Here is a 25,982-nt window from a genome sequence, read left to right as displayed (position 1 = left end):
ATCTTTTCTCCAAGTTTTTTTTTTTTTTGTAACTAATGTTAATGCATCTATTAAGAGTTACAGGAGATTTGTGTTAATCATCAAAATAGTGAGAGAAACTGTTAATCATCATTAAGTTTTTGTAGACATTAAAATTTAATGTTGGTATTAAGACATCCATTAAAATGATGTTACTATAAAGTTTATAGTCAGTTTTAAATTTTCCAAAGAAGGCATGGATATATGAAATAAACAGGCATCATTTTAGGCTGGAGTTTTAGGTTATTAGGTCACTAAACCTTTGCCTAAGATGGTAAATGTAGGACTATGCTGTTGAGCTCAATGTTTTTTCAGACTAGGGGGTGTCACCCATTAGTGGGTCATGAAATCAGTTTAGTGAATAAAGAGTCACAATAAACAAAATGAAAGAGAATAGAATAGAATAGAATACATCAGAACATATCAGATTGCATCACAGATATAGGATTTCTTTTTGGGGTGAAAATGTTCTAAAGTTAGATTGTAGTGATGGTTGCACCATTCTGTGAGAATACTTAAAATCACTCAACTGTGTATTTTAAATGGGTGAATTTTATGGTATGTGAAATATCTCTCAATAAAACTGTAAAAAAAGGAAAAAAGTAAGCACCGTTTCAATAATCTTTTTTTTTTCAACATGTATGTGTATGCTAAGTTGTTTTTGTTAAACGTATTTTGGAAATTGGGAAGTGGTCAAGAAGTTTGACAGGTACTCTTCTAATCGTACTAGCAAATGGGAGCGTTAAGTACTACAGTTGAAATAATTGATATACAGGTATAGCTATATATCAGGCAGGCAGATTTCAAAATTCGGTTGAAGCTTATCAGCAAAAGCAGTACAGAGGCTGCACTGACTGACGTGCTACCTGTCTTCCACAGCGAGAATCGTGTGAGGTTGGCTGCAGCAGTGCTGAAGGTGCGTACGAAGAGGAAGTGCTAGGTAAGCAGACACACGCAACTATTATTGAAACTAATCTGCACCACTCTAGGGACCTGTGCACATGTAAGGACAATGAGCCACCTCTTAAAATATCTAGACGTCTATATCTCTCTATGATTGATCTATCTGCCTGTCTATCTATCTATCTATCCATCTATCATCTATTCATCTATCTCAGTAATTTCAAATGTGGAAGCCATTTTGATATAGATTCAGCAAGACTCTTCTTTCAGAGCAAAATGGAAGAAACACAGCACATGACTGATGTTTAGAACTTGAAATTTTGCCTTCAATTCAGTAGATGCCTTCACTTTTATGTTGATGAGAGACAAATGTGAATCCTGAGCCCACTCGATGTTAGGAAATGCCCCTGTGTTAATGAACTGAAAGTATAAGAATATTTTATTCAATGCACCTTTCATTATTGAGCTAACAGTTATCCAATAGATTATTTACTATAGGTATGGCTCCCTAAAAGACTCTGGGAAATTTGCAGAATGTACAGAAGCTATACTTCTCAGCGTTAGAGTTTGAGTAAGCGAGGAACTTGGCTACCGATGTCTCCAGCTCCATCTGCCTGATTTCAGAGCAAGTTGGGTGTGTCTAAGTGGCTTAACCTAGTGTGTTAATTCTCTTGTGGTTTCTGAAGGACTAATGCTTTGATTAGTCATAGCCTGGATGTTAGCAATTATCTTCCAGAATTCCCCAGAGTCTCCTTCCACTGAGAGAGAGACCGTTCCATCCAGAGTGGGAAACGATTGGCTCTTCCATAAGTTGCAGTCCTTGTTTCAATGGCTTGATCCTTACTCTCAGAGGCTGATGGAAATTGGCAGGAGGATCTTGCCTTGCCGTCTTGATTTGCCTCTGCCCTTTAGTGTCCCACAAAACACCCTCCTTGACATTTCTATGGAGAGGTAGTGATATTACATTTCTTTTCCTTTCGTGTAGTGGGAGTCAGCTGTGGATAAAATGTACATTCTTTGGTTTCAAAACTGCCTGAGGTGCCCAGAGTATCACATCTACCTTGAGGGTAGGCATGGGGGATTTTAAATATTCAAGGAAAACACAGGGGTGGTTGACATCTGCTTGATACCACTGGAACCAATAGCTGGAGGTAGTTTATGGATGGATTGCACCTCAATGGTTGCACTACGTTCCTTTCTATGATATCTTATCTTTGCAATGCTGGGTTTTTTGGTGATTGCTGTGGCAAAAAACAAGTACCATGAGAAACTCAGCGCGGAACAGGAAATGAGGATGGGGGTGCCATCCCCATTCCCCAGCCAATATTGGAGAAGTTGTGCAGTGCCCACTAGACACACAAATCCCAATAGTGTGCAGTTATTTTTATTTAAGGATAAAATAAATATATTATCATTATTATTTTTATTAGGAAGCTTAGCCCAGAGCTAACATCCACCGCCAATCCTCTTTTTACTGAGGACGATTGGCCCTAAGCTAACACCTGTGCCCATCTTCCTCAATTTTATATGTGGGACGCCTGCCACAGCATGGCCTGATAAGTGGTGCATATGTCCGTGCCCGGAATCTGAACCCGCGAACCCTGGGCCACCAAAGTGGAGTGTGTGAACTTAACCACTACACTGTTGGGCTGGTCCCAATAAATATATTATTTTATCTTTTATTTATGTGTTTTTTTCCAAACTTCTACTAAGTTGTTAGGGCATGGCTACTTATTGTTATAATACATAATAAATGGAACTGTTAGGTAATTCTTTTGGTGAGGGAGTCATGAAAAAATTACTGAGACACTAAAGATGCCAGAGCTGAGAAAATTTGGGAAACTTTGATTTACATCCTTTTCTTATATTCTAAGATTATACTACCAACTTTATACAATTCTGTTACAATGCATGTATAGTCAGTGCTTTATTTAAAATTTCCCATTGGTTCTGGATGGATGTCTATGCACCACTAACAAGTGAGATGTACCAAGTCATTTGTGCTTACATAAATAAAGACATTTGTGCTTACAGACCGTATCCTTAGTTTGGATAATGAATCTTTTTGTCCATACACCTGAGACCCTGTTTATCTCTAACACACCTCATACCTGGTCCATTTATCTGTGAGTCTGCTATATTATTCTATTTTGGATACTCTCCATGTCCCTTTTCCACAGGGTGGGGAATGATAATAGCTAATAATATATTGAATAAAAATAGCTCTTATGTATTGACCATTTATGAGTCAGTAATTTATAGGTAAGTAATTTAAGGTAACTAAATAATTTTAGGTAACTTATAGGTATTAGCTTTTTTGTGCACTCAGGTATAAATAATGTTATTATCCCCATTTTATACATGAGAAAAATGAGGTACAAAGTGTAAATATTTGCTTGGGGCTACATAGCTAATGAAGGATGTAACTTGAATTTTAACCCAGCTATCTGATTCCAGAGCCTTTTCTTACCCACTCTGCTAGGCACTGAACGTAGTATGTATCTCAGTTTAGCTTCTCTTCCTCATTTGGTTCACTCTTGTCTTGATATTTTAGAATAAACCTATTTTACCCCTGTTTTTCCATGTGCATCACTATGGCTTTGAAACATATATCTACATTTAGCTATGAAATTTACATTTACTTGTACTTACATAACTCTGATCTCTTCTGCTCAGCTCTCAACTTACATCTTTTCTGATGCCTCCTGCTTCTTCTTCTTTACTCTGCTGACAACTCCATCATTGGACTCCTCTTCAAGGTATCCAACAGCATATTTCCAATGCCTGCCATAAAGCATCTCACATAATAAAAGAGGGGAACAGTGGAACTGTGTTTTGCTTGTATAGTTATAATTAGCCAAAAATGAACCATAAATAGAAGAATTAGTAGAGAAGGGTTGTGCTAAGCCTCTCTGTGGTCTAGACCCTCAAATGACAATGGCTTAGTTTTTTTCTTGGTCACAGAGTGTTTTAGTAGTATGGCCTTTAATTAGTCCAGATTCAGTATCTATAATGATCTGAATTGTGTCAATTTTTCTTTTAACCGAAAGAGTAAAGTTATGGGAATTTGTGTTTAACTATTTTAAGCTCCTTACAAAATTTACCATGTTTTCTCAATCTTAGTAGTGGTTCTCTTTCTATAACAGAAAGCTTATCCTCTAAGATCAGGAACAAGGCAAGGATGCCTGCTTTTGCCACTTCTATTCAGCTTAGTACTGGAGGTCCTAGCCAGAGCAATTAAGCAAGAAAAAGGCATCAGATTTGATGGCATCTATAAAAGGCATCCAAATTTGAAAGGAGTAAGGAAATTATCTTTGCAGATGATATGATCCTATATGTAGAAAACCCTAATGATATCACAAAAAACCTTGTTAGAACTAATAAACAAATTCAACCTAGTGGTGGGAAATGAAGTCAACACTCAAAAATCAGTTGCATTTTTATACACTAATGATGAACAATCTGAAAAGGAGATTTAAAAAATTCCATTTACAATAGCATTAAAAAGAATAAAATACTTAGCATTTAACTTATCCAAGGAGGTGAAAGACTTGTAAAATGAAAACTCACAAAACATTTCTGAAACAAATTAAAGAAGACACAAATAAATGGGAAGATATCCCATATTCATGGATCGAAAGACTTAATATTGTTAAGATGTCAGTACTACCCAAAGTGATCTACAGATTTAAAGCAATCTCTATCAAAATTCCCAAGATGTTTTTTGCAGACATAGAAAGATCCATCTGAAAATTCATATGGAATCTTAAGGGACCCCCAAATCCTGAAAAGAAAAACAAACCCAGAGGACCCACACTTTCTGATTTCAAACTTAGTACAAAGCTCCAGTACTCAAAACAGTGTGGTATGGCATAAAGACAGATATATGGACCAATGGACTAGAATAGGGAGCCCAGAAATAAATCCCTACACATGTGGTCAAATGATTTTCAACAGGGCGCTAAGACCATTCAATGGGGGAAAAACAGTATTTTCAACAAATGCTGCTGGGAAAATTGAATATCTACATGCAAAAGAATGAAGCTAGACCCTTACATACATCATATACAAAAATTAACTCAAAGTGAATCCATGGTCTGTATGTAAGATCTAAAACTATAAAACTCTTAGAAGAAAACATAGGGCCGAAGCTTCACAGCATTGAATTTGGCAGTAATTTCTTGCATATGACACCAAAGGCACAGGCAACAAAGGAAAAATAGACACATTGAACTTTATGAGACTAAAACAATTTTATGCATCTAAAGATACTATCAACAGAAGAAAAAGGCAATCAATAGAAAGGGAGAAAATATTTGCAAGTCACACATCTGATAAGGGATTAATATCCAGAATATATAGAGAACTCTGAAAACTCAACACTGAAGAAAACCAAACAATCCAAATCAAAAATGGGTTAAGGATTTGAATACACATTTCTCCAAAGAAGATATACAAATGGCCAATAAGCACATGCAAAGATGTTCAACATCACTAATCATTAGGGAAATGCAAATCAAAACTACAATGAAATTCCACCTCACACCAATTAAGATAGCAACGCTAAAAAAAAATAGAAAAGTAAAGTGTTGACGAGGATGTGTAGAAATTGGAACTCTGTGGATTGATGGTGGGAATGTAAAATGGTATAGCCACTGTGGAAAACAGTATGATGGTTCCTCAAAAAATTAAAGATAGATTACCATACGGTGCAGCAATTTCACTTTTGGGTACATACTAAAGAGAACTGAAAGCAAGGTCTTGAAGAGATATTTGTACACTCATGTTATGCACCCATATTGAATTCAGAATAGCTAAAACACGGAAGCAAACCAAGTGTACATTTATGGATGAACGGACAAGCAAAATGAGATATATACGTACAATGGAAAGTTATTCAGCCTTAAAAAGGAAGGAAATTCTGACAAGTGCTACAACGTTGATGAACATTAAGGACATTTGCTAACTGAAATAAGCCAGTCACAAAAAGACAAAAGCTATTTGATTCCACTTATGTGAGGTATTTAGTGTAGTCAAAATTATAGGGATGGAAAATGGAATGGTGATTGCCAGGGGCTTCGGGGTGGGGGAGAGACGAGGAATTATTGTTTAATTAGTAGACTTTCAGTTTTGCAAGATGAAAAGAGTTCTGGAGATAGATGGTGGTGATGGTTGCACATTCTAAATGTACTTAATAGCACTGAGCTGTATGCTTAAAAATGGTTAAGCTAGTAAATTTTATAGCATGTATATCTTATCACAATAAAAAATTGAGGAAAAAAAGGAAGCTGAAGCATTAAATTAGTCACAATTTTGGAAAATAAAAAAAGTAAGGTAAAATAATTTTATCCCAGTAGTACATACCATTCAGAATTCTAGCCCGTCATACAGAGCCTGGGAAGTAGCATCAATGGGCATGTGCCGCTAATTGTAATGTCGCTAGTGTTTAGAACTCATGAAATATTTTGCAATACAAAACAGCTGAATTTAGAATTCTTTGGAGTACGATTACTCAAACAAAAAAAAATAATTGACAAGATGGGCAATAACAGTAGAATTATAGTGTAAAATTTCAAAAATGTCTCCGGATACTTGTCCTTGGGCAATGGAGGTTCTGTTGTGCCCCAGACGTGCCCTTGGCACCCGTGTCCTCGCCGGTACAGAGGTGGTATTGCAGGAGAAAACTAGACTGTCTCAGAACACTCCATCTTGCTAGCCTATTAAAAAAAAAATACTATCTTAGCGATAACAGTGAGTTCTTTGGGGAGAAAACACTGCCAGACTGACTGACTGATTTAAAAACATAAACCAATTGAATATGTGCATCAGTCGTTGTTCAAGTATTGTTGGTATTGCGGCAAGATGGAGTGGTAGCAAGATGAATGTTGAGAGCACTAGGTAAAACAGGCGCCTTCTCTCCTGCCTGGACAGACGGGGTGCATGGTGAATGAAATCTTGTTTTCTTCCCAGAAAATGCAGACTTCCCCACTGCACCCTTTGCTTCTTCCATTGGAAGCCATGGTGTGACATTACGATGGAAACCTGCCAACATCTCTGGGGTAAAATACATCATTCAGTGGAAATATGCACAACTTCCTGGAAGCTGGACTTACACAGAGGTATGAAAAGCTGCCCATGTACCTAAACACAGGCTTTTTTTCAAGTTCTTAAAAGTGCCAAGTTACTACATATGATTATAGGTATAAAGACATTCTAGAGAAGATTCAAGCGTAAAATGAGTGGCTGGATTAGATGAACTTTAATCTCAGCTACTCTGTAACATGTTAATGCTCAACCTTTTATTTCTGATGGAAAATATATTATTGGACATATGTATTATTCCTTCAGCACAGCATCACATAACCAACTACTCATATTATTGGTCATTGTCTGCTCATCCCATTTATTTATGTATGTATGTACGTATTTATTTCTTTTAAAGATTGGCACCTCAGCTAACATCTTTTGCCAATCTTCTTTTTTTCTCTTTCTTCTTCTCCCGGCTCTCCAGTACATAGTTGTGTATTCTAGTTGCAGGTCCTTCTGGCTCTGCTATGTGGGATGCTGCCTCACCATGGCTTGATGAGTCACAGGGCCAGCCCAGCCCAGCACATTTAAAAGGATTCTAACTAGGCCAGGGAGGGCATCCAGGGCTGCCCTTTTAGGAAGGCATGAGCAAGTTCAGAGAAAAATAGTCCCAGGATACCAAGTATATTTTATAGAAAAATTAAAGTGAAGCCTGAGGTAAATGCCAAATAATTGAATCCATAATTTTGCAATTTTGAAGCAGGAAAGCATTTCTGTGTGAGTTGTGCAGACTGATGTTCTGGATGGCTCGGTTCTAAGCTCCAGCCTCCACTCCATCTGGTCTGGCAGGCCTTGGGTCACCCCATATCCGAAAGGCCATCCATCTCCTGCAAACTACTCCGTGCTCTTGAGTCACACTGTATGGTGGTGAGTCGACAAATGCTGACGCTTGATCTCTCGTTGATCCAGGCTGTGTCTGAACTCTCATACGTGGTAGAGCCCCTCCATCCCTTCACTGAATATGTTTTTCGAGTGGTTTGGATCTTCACAGCCCAGCTGCAACTGTATTCACCCCCAAGCCCCACTTACAGGACTCATCCTTCCGGAGGTACGGCGTGCACACATTCCTTCGTTAGTTGATGCATTAAAGAAAAGTGCTGTGTGTTATGATAAAAGGAACATTTTGAGGAAGGTCTGGCCTTTAGGGTCTTGGAAATGGGGAGTGGAGGAGGGGAGATTCAGGTCACAGTATTAAATAAGGTGGTCAGAATAAGCCTCAAGAAGCAGCTAAGTGTTATGGAAGGTTTTAAACCAGAGGAGTAATTGCTTCATATGCTCCTTAAAAAGATAATTTTGGCAACTATGCATAGAATGGATTGAGGGAATGAGAGAGATTGGGAAGTAAAAGGGTATAGAGACCAGCTGGAAGGTTATTATAATATTTTAACATCTTATCAGAGATGAGTACAAAGTACAGTGAGTGTATTGGAGCATTTTCTGATTTCTTCCTTTGGAGATGTGACATCCATACCAGGAAAAGGATTCAGGCCTAGAGCCTTTTAGGGAGGCAGACACTCAGGAAGAGTTTCTGGTGCTCCCAAACTTGGAGTTAGTTGAGGGGACCTGGGAGGACTTATTCCAAGCCAGATGTTAGCTGTCCCCACTCCTCAGTTCTGGAGATTCAGCTGTGTGCAGAGACCCTCAGATTGACGTAGGCCTTGGACCTAGGTTGGTTGGGGCGTTTCCCCGTTCTCTGAATAGTGCTCTCTTCTTGCTTATCAGATTTAGGGTATGTGAGGTCACCTCTGCAGATTATTCCCTGGCCATCCTTACAACCTAGGGTCAGACACTGGCCTAGGGCCATGTTTGAAATGTTCCAGATCAGAGTAGAATACATGGATCCTTCTTTGTTCAAAGCAATGCCTCCTGTACTCCAACAGTGCTGGAACATTTTCCAGTGCTGGAGAGATATCACAGTCTAAGGCCCATGGCTAGTCAAATCAAAGTAATGAGGAAGGTAGCTTTTGCTTTGCATTTCTGGGCATTTCTCTTGGATGTACAAGCCCACATACCCTGCAGGTGTTCTAGACTCTGTACTGGGTGTCCATTCCATGGATGGTATCTCATGCTTCAATTCTTTCTCACTTTTCTAGTCACCTCAAACATATAAAGTACGTTTTGTGTTCCATTGCCTCGTTGCTGTTCTCTTTTAGCTATGGGAAATACACATGATTTTAGATGGTATTATTGCCTTTTAATTGGGACCCTTACAAAGATAATTTCTTTACCATGTGGAATGGTTATTAGGCAAATACCTTGCCTAACCTGACCAGCCTTTCATGGAGGATTTTTGAGGGAGAGATTTGGACAATAACCACAGCTCGCCATGTAGGTGGCATCTAACTTGCTTGAAGTGGAGCAGATCCTGTCTGGGCATTGACCCTAACGAGTTAGGGTTTTTGAGATCCTGATTCGAATTCAGTAGAAGACGACTCCTACTTCCCTGTTCACCAAGGTGACTGAGTGCATGGAGCAGAGGAGTGATGCAATAATGTTTGTATTTGCCAAAGACTAGTCTGAGAGTCGGGAGGAATTGTATCAGACAAAGGCTGAGAGATCAATTAAGAGGCCTTTAAAAAACTCATCCAGTGTAAGAGTTGAACTGTAATTTCTTCCAAGTCTAACGAATCAGGGGTGATGCAGAGCATTTGCCAAAGTGTTCCCAGGGAGAGAAGTCTACTCAAGAGCAAAGTGACATCAAAGTATGTCTTTCTATGGAAATAGGACGTGAAAGAGTGAAGTTTCAGGGAATGGGAGGTATGAAAAGTAGGTGGAGACATGAGTGGTAGACAGGCTGTTCGATCATTTGTTTTCCTTTCTGTTCTTTGCCACTTAGGTAGCTCCTAAAGTCTATGAGTGAACGCTTAATTAATTGATGCATGCTCCTGTAATGCTTTGCAAGAGAAGAGCTGCTAACACACAGGCACAGTTAACCTGGCTTCCAGGGGACCTTGGGAGCTGGGGGAAGGAAGGTATAGTCTGGGTCTGCAGAATTGATGCCAACACAGGTGAAGCAGATTGTTCTGATTCAGGCTTATCTGAACCTGTATCTTTAGCTGGAACTGCTCAGGCAACAGCACTCTAGTGAGTGAAATGCCCCAGGACGTCCTCCTTTCAGCTCCTGTGAATCATTGACTCCAGCCTTGTTACCAATTCTCTTCTCCTTTCTAAGCTGGTTCCATCCCACGTTTCAACTCATTTAGGTCCCTGGAGATTTTTAACGACTTTTTTCTAGAACGTTTATCCTATTTGTATTCTTCCACGTTGAATTTTATTTCACAGATTAGAAGTGAGGAAAATAACATTCAAAAGAGTCCCTTACAGAAGTAGCTAACTGGTGTTATTTAGGGATTAAGAATTGCAGCTGGTAGATATCTCACTGCCTTCTCCCTATCACTTACTTTGAATATTAATAAAAATATTTCAATTATGCTGTTTTCAAAGAACGAGACTTTTCTCCTATCCTATTTATATTTTCCCTTGTCACTTTTCCACTCATTATGTCTCCATTATCTCTTCCAGTTCCTGAAACTGCTCCTCTCATTAGAAATATTGAGAGCTCCAGTCCCGACACTGTGGAAGTCAGTTGGGCTCCACCTCAGTTCCCAGGTGGACCTATTTTGGGTTATAATTTAAGACTGATTAGCAAAAATAAAAAATTAGATTCAGGGACACAGAGAACCAGTTTCCAGTTTTACTCCACTCTGCCAAATACCACCTACAGGTAAGAGTTAAGTGGGGCAAAGATAACATAACCTGCATGGCCGCAGGCATGATAACTAAGAAATATGGCTAAAGAATAGTTTAAATGTATTTTGAGAAGTCCCATTGACTTTGTGCTGTGGATTTGAAGTGATTGAGGTTTTCCTCAAGTTTTATGTTTATTAGATTACACCATCCTAAGTAAAAACATTCTCAAGTATTTCTTTTCCATTCAGAGGATCCTTATAAATATGGGCTAACAAAGACATCATAAACACCATGAATACCATTTCTTCATTTAAACATGAAAAAAGTAAGGAGGTGAAATTCTGTTAATGGTATTTTTTTTTAACCGTTAGGGGGATTATTTTATTATTGTTAGCTTTTCTAGCATTTACTAAGACCTCTTTAAATTAGGGTGGGAATGGGGGTCATGCAGATAGCAGAGTTCAGCTTTTGACCTCCATGACCCTGAACTCTTCTATGGGGAATACAAACAAGGATGTGATTGATGGTCGTTTTAGTGCTGAGCAGCGGCACCAAGTAACTAGATACGTGCATTGCCATATTGTCCTTTAAATAGAAACATTATTACTCCTTCTATTTTTATCTCATGTTCACACCATGCCATGTGAAACACATCTCTCCAAATTGTTTTTGGAATAGGTTTTTTATTACAGCAGTAAATGAAGTTGGTGAGGGGCCGGAAGCAGAAGCTAATATTACCACTTCATCCCCAGCAGGTACGGCCCAAGGATGCTCCTTCTGTTTCACGGGAGCTGAGGGGGTGGCAAGGGTGGGTTCGGATCTTAGAGGTCCTGGGTCATCTGGTATTCCTCAAGAATCTACCTCTTCTGCCCAAATGAACATTGTCCTTTGGATACTTCGTAAGATTTCAATTATAAGTGAGTCCTAGTATTTGACAAATAGAAGTTAAGTTGTTACATTGAAAGTTTTCACGTTAGGATTTAGGAATTTAAAAATTAGAACAAAACAATTTAGTGACTTAAAAAATACAGCCTCAAGCAAATGCTTGGTTTCAGTTGAAATCACTAGTGATTATGACTCACATTTACACACTCAGGGGACCATATAACCTTTCTACCCTAACTCCCATTTTATATTATGCATCATCTTTTAATACGTATCAGATATCTTTTTCTTCCAGTATCCTTAAGGTATTTAAATATGTCTGGACTTAATAATTTACATTTTACCATTTTGAATATTCAATCTACCAAATTAACTTTTGTTATTATTCTGTAAGTACCGTATTTTTGGCTTTGGCATTTTAATGACTGCCTTGAGAGACTGAGTACTTACTGCGTGATGCCTATGTGGGCAAAGTAATAAATGAAAATGCTTTCTAAGAAGCACCAAAATATTTTGGGGAAACTAGTAAAAGAGTTTGAATAGCATCCAAAGATTCCGAATTTTCAGACTCTCCTTTCTATTTTCACTAGAACCCCATTTGCTGATTTCACTGCCCCTTACCCTCACAAGCCAGTGGGTATGGAATGTTATCTATCACGAGCCTTTAGTTTTTTTTGGCTGTTACTAGACTCTAGGAAAGGAGAGGTATTTTTGTTATGCAAGAAGCATCCAAAGGGCGAGTTAAATATAGATGAGGCTTAAGGTTTTTGTTACTGTGATTATTGCATAACATTTATTAATTGCTCTAAAAGTGTTCATGAGCACACACGGCCTCAATCCCCAATGGAACAGAACATTAGGCAGAATTCTGCAGTCCTCAAATTTCCTCTAGGGGACTTTTCTCCTGCCTCAAAGGAAGAGATAATTGAAGATGAAACAGAGACTACCAATGTCTGTCTGTATGTGTGTTTGTAACAACCCACTCTGGCCTGGGCTGGACCACCTCCACCAAGCAGTCAATTTCTCATAGCTGAGGATAATGAGCTGAGCTCCTATTGGGGCAAGGCTGTTGAGAACTGTGATACCCCATGCGATATCATTTTGAGGGCATTTAGGGGCACATATACATAAATCTTACTTGATTGACACTCTACTTCCTACCCCAATCATAGAATAGTGTGACGAAATGCCCCAGTGCCTTCAGAGAAAAGCTTGCCAGCCTCTTTCATGTGCTAGTCCCCTTGCTTTGAAGGGTGGTATGGATCTTTCTCGTGTCAATGTGCATATGGTGGGTCTATCTGTAAATTGTGCTGCTGTTTTAGTTCAAGAAGAGGAACAGTGGCTCTTTTTATCCAGAAAAACTTCTCTACGAAAGAGATCTTTGAAACACTTGGTAGATGAAGCACATTGCCTTCACTCAGGTGCTACGCACCATAACATTACAGGTCAGTATAATAGAAAAGAATGTTTCCTTAGTAAAAAGAAAGATCCAGATTGACTTCCATTTTAATCTCTTTGTTAAAAATTAAAGAAGTAAATTCTCTTTCCTGTAAGTTTTTTGTCTGGTTGTTATATGATAACACACATGTATTTGCATGGCTCTTCTAGGAATATCAGTTCATGTCCACGAGCAAGTTGTTTATTTCTCTGAAGGAACTCGCATATGGGTGAAGAAGGCCGCCAACATGTCTGATGTCTCCGACCTGAGAATTTTTTACGGAGGTTCAGGGTTAATTTCTTCCATCTCCATAGATTGGCTTTATCAGAGAATGTATTTCATCATGGGTGAACAGGTTAGTCTGAGAATTTAAAGTGAATAACTAGATACTGATACTCATATGCATATCTTGGCCTATTTACAAGTAAACACAATTCTTTCTTTCATTCCATAAATACTTACTGCATATTTACTATATTTTAGACACTAACAAGGAATCATAGACCTGGTCTATAGGTGATTCTAGACTATACGTAGTACTAGTCCTGACCTACCATTAAATCATCTTTATTTGAGGTTTTTCAGACCCATGAGTTTATACTAAGCTTAATTCACCTTCCGTAAGATATCGGTGGTGCCTGTATTATCACAAGATAAGACTGCCAGTCATGATCAAAGTCAGCTGCAGGCATTTGAAATTACATAATGACCAGGGGTCATTGGTAGGTCTCCGAGAATAAAATATTACTGAAATCTTTGAGAAGACAGTCTTAATCTGTTTCAAATTTCCTTCTCTGAAAGGGACAGGCTTATGGCAATCACTACGGCTGGAAACCCATAAGCGTGGATACAGCTTAAATATTTAAAATAGTCGAGTGCCTCCATATCCAGGAAAATGGTTACTTGTATTTCACCGATGATAGTAAGATATAAACTCATTAGGATATAAGATATCGAACTGACTTCTAAGAGCTTTTTTATGTTTTTGCAAAGTGCTCAGTGAGTAGCACAATTAGAAGCCCAGAACAGATGCTCAAGAGACACTTGTTGGCCAAATTTAATATAGACAGACACTAATCCTACTGATGTATTTTTGATTCTCTAGGTATGTGTCTGTGATTTAGAGAACTGCTCAAACATTGAGGAAATTACTCCTCCCTCAATTATTGCACCTCAAAAAATTGTGGCTGATTCCTACAATGGGTAAGTGTTAGCTTTGTAAATATGAATTCTCTTCCATTGGCAAGACTCTTTGGGAAGCTTGCTTGCTAATGAAGCATTATAGCACCAGATGAGCCCGTCTATGTATCTTATTTCAAATTTAATTAAATCCAGGAAAAGTTTTCATTCTACGGAGCCAAGAGGAAATTCTTTCAAACCCGATCCAACTTTCTTTCAAAGTTGGTTTCAAACAGCTTCTCTAGTTAAGTAGTTTAGTATTTCACTGTGAAATATGGGTAGATGGGAAAGACCCCTTGTCTGGGACCTGGAGACCTGGGTTCTAGTCCTGGATTTGTCACTATGACAAATGACTCAGGGTCTCCTTGCCCCCTCAATGCTCCCTGTAAGAACCCCTCTAGCCTGTTTTCTCCTTTCATTGCACGCTTTCTTTTCCTGAACAATTCAGCAGCAGTTCATATCTCTGGTCTGATTCTCACAACTTTCAAGAGGCTGGTTTAGTGAGAACGCTGCCAGCAACCACCTAGGAAACAGGAATTGATGATTGACAATAAGTAAAAATTTTCCATTACGAATAAGTATTTTTTCCCTTGCCACAAATGAAACGGACACATTTTAGCTCAGTTGTGCTGCTAAATTGCACTAGGACCTGGAGCAAATAACTTCATGTCTGTGACCTTTGTTTCGTCCATCTGTATTGGGAAGACAATAATACCCAGTTGGGTTATTTTGAGGATGAAATGAGGTATTCTCTGTGAATATATTTTGTGATCTCCAAATGCACACAAAAGCAAAGGATGAAAACTAGAAAGTTATTTTGGAGTTATTATTTCTATATATGACCAGATAATAACAGGTTAGTAAATAATAAACAAGGCCAATGTTTGTGAGATTAAACTTTTTTCTTTTCTGTAGGAATAAAGTTGTTTTCGTTTTGAATGAAAAAAATACAGCCCATAACCCTTTTATTTTTCACTAACTGATCTTCTTGAAAAAAGATTTCTCATTATTGATTTAAAATGAAGCTTTTCTATTCATATTCATCTATACTAGGTTTTTATTTTAATGTCTTAGGTTTGAATGAACAACTGAATTATAAAATACTTTTTAAAAAACCCTGTGATGTAGAGCAAGCCCTTTGGACTCTCTGGATCTTGTTTTCCCCATTTATAAAAGTCTAAGATCCTGTGAAATATAACTTTGTTGCTGGCAATGACATAAAATGACTCATTCTGAAGATAACTCCACCCACTAAGTCGGTCACTCAAAGTGCATCTCAGTGAGGTCTTGGGTGGCTCTTTTTTCTGTGAGGATAAAATTGATTTGTGCTTAGATTTTGAAACGGGACTAGAAATGATAATAATAATTAATAGTTATCGAACACTTAACATATGCTTCTAAGTGCATTAATTCCAGTAATTCATTTAATCCTTGTTCAACCCTATAAAGTAGATACTTTCAGTATCCCGATTTTGTAGATAAGGAAATTGAAGCAAACACTGGGCTCCAAATTAGGTGCTTTTTCAAAATTCGTCCATTGGCTCCTTTCTCCTGATTGCTGGGTGGCCCTTCCCTGATGTTTTGGTCACTTGTCGGGTATTTCTTCATGATTTGTAAAATGGCAGCCTTGTTGCCTCGCTCACTTGTAAATTCTACTTAAAAAAGCTTAGTCTACTACAAATGCAAAGTAGTTTTGCTAGGTAGTTATAGCAAAATAGTGACTATGAGGTTTAAAAACAGTAAATGTTTTAAATGTTTTTGCTTTCTTCCGTTTTATCATTCACAATACAAGGGAAAATTTATTGACACACTTAGAGTTAAGAATTTGTGTATTTTGGAGAAAAGTGTTTTATAATAAATAACGTGTTCAGCCATGTAATTTTTATGTGATATGCTCTCTTTTAAGAGTAGACTTCATTAGAAAGTCTTTAAAGAATCTTTCTGTTCTTAAACTTTGTGATTCCTTAAAAAGCCATGTATAATAATTAGGAGACTAAGCATTATAAATGAGGCTGAAATTTACCAATGTTCCAACGTCTAATTTAAATGAGTAGAGCATATCCTTAGGAAATATCTTTACCCTTTTGTACCTTGGGAAACCCCGTACTTACTGACTCTAGAGGTATGTGGTTCTTATTGCCCAACAGGATAAAGCAGTGGCTGAGGAGGTTACTCATCCACCCTTGCACTGAGTCACACAGGCTTCTTTTTTTCCTGTCAGGTATGTCTTTTATCTCCTGAGAGATGGCATTTATAGAGTAGATCTCCCTGTGCCATCTGGTCGCCACTCAGAAGCCATGCATATTGTGGAGAGTTGCACATTAAAGGACTTTGTAGTAAAGCCACAGTCCAAGCGAATCATTTACTTCAATGACACCGCCAAAGGCTTCATGTCAACATTTCTGGATGGCTCTGCTTCCCATCTTGTCCTACCTCATGTCCCCTTTGCTGATGTGAAGAGCTTTGCTTGTGAAAACAATGACTTCCTTGTCACAGATGGCAAGGCCGTTTTCCAACAGGACCTTCTGTCTTTTAATGAGTTCATCGTGGGATGTGACCTGAGTCACATAGAAGAGTTTGGGTTCGGTAACTTGGTCATCTTTGGCTCCTACACTCAGCCGCACCCCCTGCCCGGCCGCCCGCAGCAGCTCTCAGTGCTCTTTGGCTCCCACCAGGCCCTGGTTCAGTGGAAATCTCCTGCCCTCGCCATAGGAGCCAGTGAGTGCCCTCTCCTCAGCCTGGTTACTGACTTCGCTGGAAGGAGGGGAAAGCTTGAACTACTTGATATTGCAACTTAATTTTGAGAGCCCATGTACGATTATTCAGTGATCACCCAGAAATGCTACTTAGCTCCAAAAAAACCCCACAAAACCCCAGAACCAACTATTTATATCTTTGTTCTGCATTTATTGGTTTTACTTTGGGAGGATCTCTATATTTCCCATGTCTATCCCAACAGAACAGTTCGAACATTTCTTGGGTGTCTACTAGGAGCCAGGCACTGTTATTCTAGTCTGAGTGAATATATTAGCCAGGGACATAGAGCGCTGGGGTTGAGATTTTGTGTCCATGGAGATATTGCATGAATTTGAGCAACTCCCTGAAACTCTGTGAACTTGTATGTCCATCTCTGGAGAGGCATCGTGGTGGTGGGCAAGCAGGTGGGTTCTGGGGCCAGCCTGCCTGGATTCAAAGGCTAGTCTTGCCATTTATTAGCAGAGTGGCCCTAGGCAAGTTACTTAACCACTCTGTGCATCCATTCCCACCACTGGGCAATGGAAATATTAATTATATTTTTCTATGGGGTTGTCATACAGATTAAGTTAAGATGCATAAGTAGAGCACTGAGAACAGTATCCAGCACAGAGATAGGCAAACTTTTTCTCTAAAGGAAGGAGCAGATAGTAAACGTTTTCAGCTTTGTGGGTCGCATGGTCTCTGTCACAGCTACTCAGCTCTGCTGTTGTAGTGTGTAAACAGTCATGGATAATACGTAAATGAGTAACTGGCTGTGTCCCAGTACAACTTCTTTTACAAAACAGGCGGTGGGCCAGATCTGGACTGTGGGCTGTAGTTTGCCAATCCCTGGTACCCTAGAGTGTTTAGCAAACATTGGCCATTTTATCCTTTAAGACTAAGTTAATTTATGCCTGTTTGCTCTATATCTCAAAGATGGCTGAAAATGAACAAGCAGGGTTTTTTTGGTATTGTTTGGGCTTCTAGGAGGAAGGTGCTATACAAACCCTGGGAATTATATTAGATTCATCACTAAGCATTTGTTTATTAGAAGTGTGGTTACACCTGGTGTTGTTATAGAGCATCCCTGACTGTTCCATGCAGCCGATCGTACAGCTTTGACTGAGGAACAGTGTCCTCTGATTTGTTGGGAATGATGTCTCCTTCGATGGGGCAAAATGAGTGGCCTGGGAGGAATGTACACTGTCCTAGTCATATTGTCAGATTAACCCTGATTAGTGGGGTAACAGGTATTACTGCCCAATAACCCTCCCATTCAAGGTGAGGCTGTAGACAAATTTACTGATGATCCTGTGTGCCCTTGCTGACGTCATCCCGGTGAGTGATGTTCTTTAACTCTTCTGATTAGGCCCATCTGCCTGGCAGAACTGGACATATGAGGTGAAAGTATCAACCCAAGACTTTCCTGAAATCACTCATGTTTTCTCTAACGTAAGTGGGACCATGCTTAATGTACCTGAGCTGCAGAGTGCTACGAAATACAAGGTTTCTGTGAGAGCAAGTTCTCCCACGGGGCCAGGCCCTTGGTCAGAGCCCTCGGTGGGTACTACCCTGGTGCCAGGTGAGAAAACGTTCTTGATTTAGGGAGTGATTCTGACTAAAATGTCTTACTTTCTGTGTCCTTTGAAATTCCTCACCTCCAATGTAGTAGAGAAATTAGAATGAGAGTTCGTTGATCTCTTGAGTGTGTGTTTATTATCTGAGATTCGGAAAGCAAATAGAGCACTGTGTGATATTTAATTTAGGTATCTAACCTGCTATTTTAAACTTTCCAAGATATTTTTGAGGAAACAATTTAATTTTCTTCTTCTTCCTGGCTTGCTTCTTTCTCATGGTTTATTAAAACATAATAATAATGAACTCTGAAGGTTGTGGTGAGAGAAGTTGAGGTGCCGTGACTTCCATCCCCTTGCCTGAAAGAAAACAGAAAGATAACTGTACAATTCATACTGCTGTTGTTTCACAGTTGCTTCTGGGTCGTCTGAATGTGATCAGGGCAACCAATAGGAAAAGCAAAAAAAAAAAAAAATTCTGCCATGACCATGACATCGCTATAGAGGCAACATCACCACACATTTCTCTTCGCATTCGATTTCAAATATTTGCATAAAAAATCAGAAAGTATATTTAACATGATAGATGATTCTATTAAGCAGATACAGTTACTCATATCCTTCCACAGTGTTTTTCAAAATGTTGATATTCTTTTACCTTACAAAGGAAATCTTAGGATATAAGGTATGTACCTAAAAAAGTGTGCTTTCTGTGATTTTTTTTCCATTTCTTCTTTCCAAAACAGCTTCAGAACCACCATTTATCATGGCTGTGAAAGAAGACGGGCTTTGGAGTAAACCATTAAATAGCTTTGGCCCAGGAGAATTCTTGTCCTCTGATATAGGAAATGTGTCAGGTAAACAGCAAGTCCTTTGTACACTTGGATAACAGGTTTCTACTCATAAGACTTCCTAAGCTGGTCAATAAATGAAAAAAAATTGAGAGTTTTGGTATTTGGTCAATAACGAAAGGAAAAAATATTGATTGAACTATACCATCAGCGATACAATTAAGAAAATGTCTGTTCTCAAGTAGGAAAGCTATTTATTATTTCACAAAATATGAGGTTATTTACTGATTTATGCCCATTTCAGGAAGGCTTTGATATACTTCTCATGTGTCTCAATCTATCAGTGTCTTCTCATAGTAACAGCTTATCTGTTCCACTAAGACAGCTATACATAAGTAATTTATTATGAGTTTTCTATGAGACTGGAGAACAGAACAGCTGCATGAAGTTCTAAATAAAGTGTAAGAAAGAATTTCATGACAACAAGGATTATTAACTAACAAATGGGTAATTTTGCCTAGAAGACGTTAGAATGGAGATAAGTCTTCTTTGTAGGATAGTATAATGGTGATCTTGTCTGAACATGGCATCTTCTGTAAGTATTTAATTATCTGATCTATTTACTTGGCCGTTGAAAATACAGCAGCGCTTCTGACCAACATAGGAGTTGGACTTAGGAAGTAGTGTGGTACTAATGGAAGGAATGATGCGGTGGAGGTACCTTGCATCTGGGTTCTCCCTCTTTTCATCTGTCAGACCTTGGGTAGAATAATCTCACTGAGTCTCTTGTTCACGATGTCAGAAACGGGGATAATTCCTACTTTGAAGCTTTGTTTTAAGAGTTAAGTGAGATATGTAAAAGTGCCTGGAACGTTTGGCAAAGAAGAGATGCTCAATGAATAGTGGTTCCCCTCTCTAATTCCAGGGGTTAAGATTTTGGGATAGCATTACTGAAATATTCCTGACAGGTTCCTGAAGTTCTAGCGAATATTATGTTTGTATATGCCTTAAAATTATATTGAGGTGCGTGTGTGATTTGTTGACTCGCCGTGACTATGGCATCCATGAGAAAATAACTGCTACCGATTCACTTTGCTTTGAGACATGGATTGGTATAACAACAGCCTCTACTACAGCGACACGAAGGGTGACGTTTACGTGTGGCTACTGAATGGGACGGATATCTCAGAGAATTATCACATACCCAACATTGCAGGAGCAGGGGCCTTAGCTTTTGAGTGGCTGGGTCACTTTCTCTACTGGGCTGGAAAGACGTATGTGGTAAGTTATAGCTTGGCATTCTGGATGTTCTAGAAAAATACCCACCCACTTCGGTGACTTGACTGTCATTTCCATGATTTTTTCATACTTGTGTACCACCTATGCTACTTTTTATTTACTATTTGTCTCTAAACCTACTCACTTTTTTATTGAAATACATTTATGTGTAAAGGAAATTTTATATCACTATTTGATATGCTCATTATATATTTTCAATAATATCTTAAAATAAATATATTAAATTCTTCACCAATGATGAGTCATTGTCCTGGAGGAAGATGACACACTCCAAAGGCATGATTAAAAGAAACTAGGTGAAGGGATTACTTTCAAAGTTGTGGACAGGGCTAAGGAAAATGAGCAAAGGATGGTGAAGCACGCCCTGGGTCAGCAAGGGTGGGAAGATATTCCTGCCTCCAGGCATAAAGGAGAAGGAGGAGAAGGACCTGGTCAGGGTTGTAGCTTTAGGGGAGCTGCTGACATGAAACTCTGCCACTGTCAAAATGTATAGTTTGGCCTAGAGTGATCTAGGGGAGTAAGTACCCCACTCCCTCTTTCCTCCTGGCCTCCAATCTTCCACCAGGGCTTCCATTGGCCGAACCTCACTGGAAGCCAGAGAACAAGGGAGTCCATTTGATGCAATCCATAGAAGTCAGCCCTCTGGGGGCACAAAGTAGGGTGGAAAGTGGACCTGGAGGCAAAATGAAGACATCCTACGCATCTGTGTACTGGTACACTTTGAAGAGAAAGATGGTTAATGATGAGAACCCTGGTCTGACAGATCAAGAAATATGGTACTGAAATCGTCTTCTAATCAGGAGGGCACTTGTGGTCCATTCATTTATTCATTCAATGATCATTTCTGTGTTACCAATGTGTTTAGAACGCTGAGAACAGACATAGTAGGGAACATAAAGTAAATAGTAGATGCGTCCCAGCTCTTTTAAAAAAGATCAGCTTTATTGAGATATAGTTCACATTCCATTAAATTCACCTTTTTACTGTGTAAAATGCAGTGGTTTTTAGTATGTTCAGTGTTGTGTAACCATCACCACTTGCCCCTGCTCTTTTGATGTGATAAAAATGCATCCATGAAATAGAAGCAGCACACAAAGCAATGCGTTTAGAGGCAAAACAATATGGTATAGTCTGAATTCATAAGTGCCAATGACATGTAGGCAGAATGGAGTCGATGGGATTAATGAGAGAATGCTCCCTAAGATGGGTTAGTTTGAAAATAGTTTTGAAGGAGGAAGTGGAAAAGTGGATATAAAACTGGTTTCAAGTATTTGCTTTGTCTCTTAAAAAACTGTTTAACTCTAGGAAAAAATTACTTAACTTCTTTGAACCCAGTTCACTTGTGAAAAAATAGGGAATAGAAATCCTTTATAGGCTTAATGTGAGGGTTACAAGAGCTATTATTTTAAGGATTAAAAAAGGAGTACAATGCCTGGCACATAACAGGTGCTCAATAATGGCAGTAACTAATATTAGGGAAATATACTGATAGAGGGGCAAGGAGAGGTGTCCTCAATGACAAGGATGTATACATCTTCTTTGGGAACCCAATCAAATTCACTATTACTCAGCAGTGTTTCTGCTGTCTGGATGTGTGATTAGGAAGAGCAAGTATTTTAACTGAAAATAAGTTTATCTCTCTTCTCTTTAGAGACATGAACAGAGATAAGTTCCATGAGGGCAGGTATCATCACTGTGTGCTATGTTTCCAAGGCTTACCACACTGCCCAGCAGATAGTGCCAATAAATATTTGCGGTTGAACGAATGAATGGGTGAATGCAGCAATTTACTAATTATTGCAATAAACTATTCAGGAATAATAATGTCATTAGAAAATCATTAACTGACTGTATGCTTATGTTTCATAGATACAAAGACAGTCTGTGTTGACAGGACACACAGACATCGTGACTCATGTGAAGCTATTGGTGAATGACATGGTGGTGGATTCAGTTGGTGGATATCTCTATTGGACCACTCTATACTCAGTTGAGAGCACCAGGCTAAATGGGGAAAATCCCCTTGTACTACAGGCACAGCCTTGGTTTTCTGGGAAAAAGGTAATAAAATAAAAGTAATATCTGGGGGCCGGCCCGGTGGCACAGCCGTTAAGTGCACACGTTCTGCTTCGGTGGCCGGGGGTTCGCTGGTTCGGATCCCCGGTGCAGACATGGCACCGCTTGGCAAGCTATGCTGTGGTAGGCGTCCCACATATAAAGTAGAGGAAGATGGGCACGGATGTTAGCTCAGGGCCAGTCTTCCTCAGCAAAAAGAGGGGGATTGGCAGCAGTTAGCTCAGGGCTAATCTTCCTAAAAAAAAGTAATAATAAAATAAAAGTAATATCTGATCACTTAATAATACTAAATAGTGCTATTGTATAGTTATGATAATACTCTTTCTGCTTATTATGAGTAGTTATGGCAGAATCTGAAAGGAAATACTGTTACAGCAAGATCTTAGTATAAACAGAATTTCTCTAAGTCTTATTTGACTGTCATAATTGATTAAGTTAAAGTATAATATGAAGATTTTAATAGTTTGCTTGAATTGGCCTACACTTAAAAGTATTTTAATTTCTAACTGATTTTATATTCTTCAGGAGTTTTATTGGATGTTTTAGGGCTTCTTTTTGGGTGGGGATTAGGTATTTCATTATTTTCAATCAATTTTGGGTACTGACCGCTCTAAAAACTGTGTGACCCCTAAGCAAATTATTTGGCTTCTCTGTGTCTGTTTCCTTATCTGAAAAATGGGAATATGAACAATTGTTCCACTTCTTAGGGCTGTTGTGAATATTAAAGGAGGTAATTTTTAGGAAGTTCTGAGAATAGTTCTGGGTACATGGTAACTACTCATTTGTTAAGCGCTTATTATTGTAATTCAATCCGAAAAACATACCTGATACAGGAACATTTATGAAACAAATGTTACTTCTTCAGCTTCTAGAAATAATACCAATTTTTCTTGATCCTATTTAGCTACCCTCTAACTATCCACCTAAATTTCTGAATTTTGTTTTTTCTGATCATAATGATAATATATGTCTATTGTAGGAAATTTAGAAATTACAGAAAAGGATGAAGAAGAAAGAAATCATTCATACTATTTCTAACTAGGATATGCCTTAAGCTTTTCATCTTTTTTTTTCTGTCTTTAGAGATAAGATATACATAATACAGATATACCAGATCATTTGTAAACAAACAAATTATTGACTCACTTGATGGTGAATTCCATAGAATATATGGGTAACAATAATTTTTGCACATAGTGATTATGATGCAGATATTTAAAACAAATAGAAATTTACATACCGTATTCAGAAATTAATCATTCTTGTCAAGTAATGAAAATCCCTTAATTCTGTTTTGGAACCACTTGAGTCTGAATATAAAGAAAGTATATTTTTTATGTCTCAAATACAGATGCTAAGGGAAAGCACTTTCATTTTGATAAAAGCATATTAAAGATAATATTATCTCAAGAGTAACTTCCTCTCCACCCCTGGGGTCTTTGTCAGTAATCTCCCTACTGCCCTGATCTGGTAGTTTGAGTTGTTTCCACTCACGAAAGTTCTGGAGTGGCCCTTGGGACTTTTCTGTAAATGAGTGAAGTCATTATATTTCTCAGCATATTTGGGGGAAATAAACCTTTTCTTAAATTCCCACTCCAAATCCTCTTACAGACTGGCAAGTGCTGTTGCTGCTTGTGAAATCTGTGTTCTGGTGCCAGGGTTTGATGTCTTATCCATCTGCCTGCATTAATGCTAGTGGGTGTTTTGGAGGCAACACATTTTGCACTGAGCAAAGCTCTCCATCTTGCTGTCATTCCTTTATATGTCGCTCACATATTTATCATGAAGTCATAAGATACTTTGCAATCATAAGGCATGATAAACTACAGGCAGCCAATTCTTTATAGAAAGACATGGTATTTGTGTGATGAAAAGAGAGAACGAAGTGAGAGATTCATCTAAAATGAAAAGATATTTTTTGCAACATCTATGGGTCGGGCGTATAGTATATAGTAAGTTTTATCACAGGATTAAACTTCAAGGTTTTAGTTTAGATCAAAGAGATTATTTCCAAAGTATGGGTGTTACTGGACATAGCAATGGTTACCAAAGATTTACGGAACACCCTCTGGCTCTCTTTAAATATGGGCCCAAATAACTGATGCAAAGGAATGGAGTAATGACCTTACACCTGTAATTTACTTGTAGTTTGAATAGTTGTGTTCCGACAAAGGGAGGTGTAGAATCTCCTTTTTTAAGAGATAAAATAGAGTTACTCTGGAATTTAGAAAACTCTAGTGTATCTTATTATAAATAACCAAACATCTCATTATAAATTAACCTGATTTCACTTTCACTGAAAAAATAATTAACACATTTCTTTTAACCTGAAGCAAGGACATATTCAACTCCCAAAAGGCTGGGAATCGCTAGAATAGTTTTTTTACCTTTTGGGAAAGGAGTAGCTTGAGTTTTCTTGAAGACAGAAGGCTGTGTGTATATGGCAATTGAAGGTTCTCGTAGTCATGTGGCCCAAGATTCTTTCTTTGTAGCAGGTCTTGGGTAACCTGTCAGCAGGCACTTTTAGTTCTTGGATACCTTATGGTATTCTCTTGACATGTTTCACTGGCTCATCGCTTTTATACGCTGCGGTATCTTGTAAAGATGTAGTAATCAACTTTAATGCTATATGACACCTCTCAGCCTTTAGGTCTGCTATAGATAGACTCCAATACCCTGTGGGCAGACTCCTGGCAATCTTAGCTTATTTGAAAAATACCTATAAAGCCAAAGAAAGCAAAAAAGACCTCTTGGATTGTAACTTCTATCTCATGCACTCTATTGCATAAGAGGAGCAGTCTTTCCTCAGTCCTCACCTAGACAACTAGACACCAAATTAAGATATGGATTGTAACAAGAAGACAAAAAAAGAGTTGTCATAGGTGGTTTTCAGATGTCAGCTGGAAATAGGACCTCATATGCAAATGGCTCTATCCAATTACAACACAGGGTTTTTATCCATATGGGTCCTATGTTTTTTTTAAATGTATCAGTATGTTTTTGGTTGTAATTAACAGATAATACAATTCAAAATGGTTTAGACCATTGGTTTTCAAACTTGGTGGCATACTGGAATTATCTGGGGAATTTAAAAACATACTGGGCACTGGGTTCCATCCCTGGAGATCATAATTTAATAGGATGCAACCTGTAAATCAAGATTTTTTTAAAAAAAAACTCCACAGCAATGTGGAGCAATGTTTGAGGAAAAGTGATTTAAACAACAATTAAATTCATTGGCTTATGTGGCTGAAGAGTGCAAAGTTATGGCTAGCTTTAAGCAAGGCTTGGCACAGTGCCTCAAAG

The 25,982-nt window shown here is 38.4% G+C and overlaps 1 protein-coding gene across 5 annotated transcripts in view; it reads left to right on the top strand.

Annotated features, from left to right (window-relative positions):
* Positions 1 to 25,982, top strand: part of ROS1 (ROS proto-oncogene 1, receptor tyrosine kinase) — a 103,946-nt gene that overhangs the window by 14,474 nt on the left and 63,490 nt on the right. For 4 of the 5 annotated variants that reach the window (XR_011497653.1, XM_014866129.3, XM_070496209.1 and 1 more), the window contains 13 exons: positions 898 to 958; positions 6,892 to 7,040; positions 7,918 to 8,056; positions 10,531 to 10,732; positions 11,377 to 11,453; positions 12,906 to 13,028; positions 13,192 to 13,376; positions 14,127 to 14,224; positions 16,422 to 16,918; positions 18,306 to 18,518; positions 19,257 to 19,367; positions 20,404 to 20,582; positions 22,470 to 22,661. Coding sequence is in view for 4 of the 5 variants with exons in the window: in XM_014866129.3 (XP_014721615.1) it covers positions 898 to 958; positions 6,892 to 7,040; positions 7,918 to 8,056; positions 10,531 to 10,732; positions 11,377 to 11,453; positions 12,906 to 13,028; positions 13,192 to 13,376; positions 14,127 to 14,224; positions 16,422 to 16,918; positions 18,306 to 18,518; positions 19,257 to 19,367; positions 20,404 to 20,582; positions 22,470 to 22,661 (2,226 nt within the window). In the remaining variant the exon portion in view is untranslated. The remainder of the gene's footprint in view (positions 1 to 897; positions 959 to 6,891; positions 7,041 to 7,917; positions 8,057 to 10,530; positions 10,733 to 11,376; positions 11,454 to 12,905; positions 13,029 to 13,191; positions 13,377 to 14,126; positions 14,225 to 16,421; positions 16,919 to 18,305; positions 18,519 to 19,256; positions 19,368 to 20,403; positions 20,583 to 22,469; positions 22,662 to 25,982) is intronic. The other variant, XM_070496207.1, reaches the window with a different exon arrangement.

Source organism: Equus asinus, chromosome 24 (genome assembly GCF_041296235.1).
Source record: "Equus asinus isolate D_3611 breed Donkey chromosome 24, EquAss-T2T_v2, whole genome shotgun sequence".
In the NCBI taxonomy this organism is placed as follows: Eukaryota; Metazoa; Chordata; class Mammalia; order Perissodactyla; family Equidae; genus Equus; species Equus asinus.
Note: the sequence above shows the minus strand (reverse complement) of the source record. Positions and strands in the feature narration are given on the sequence as shown.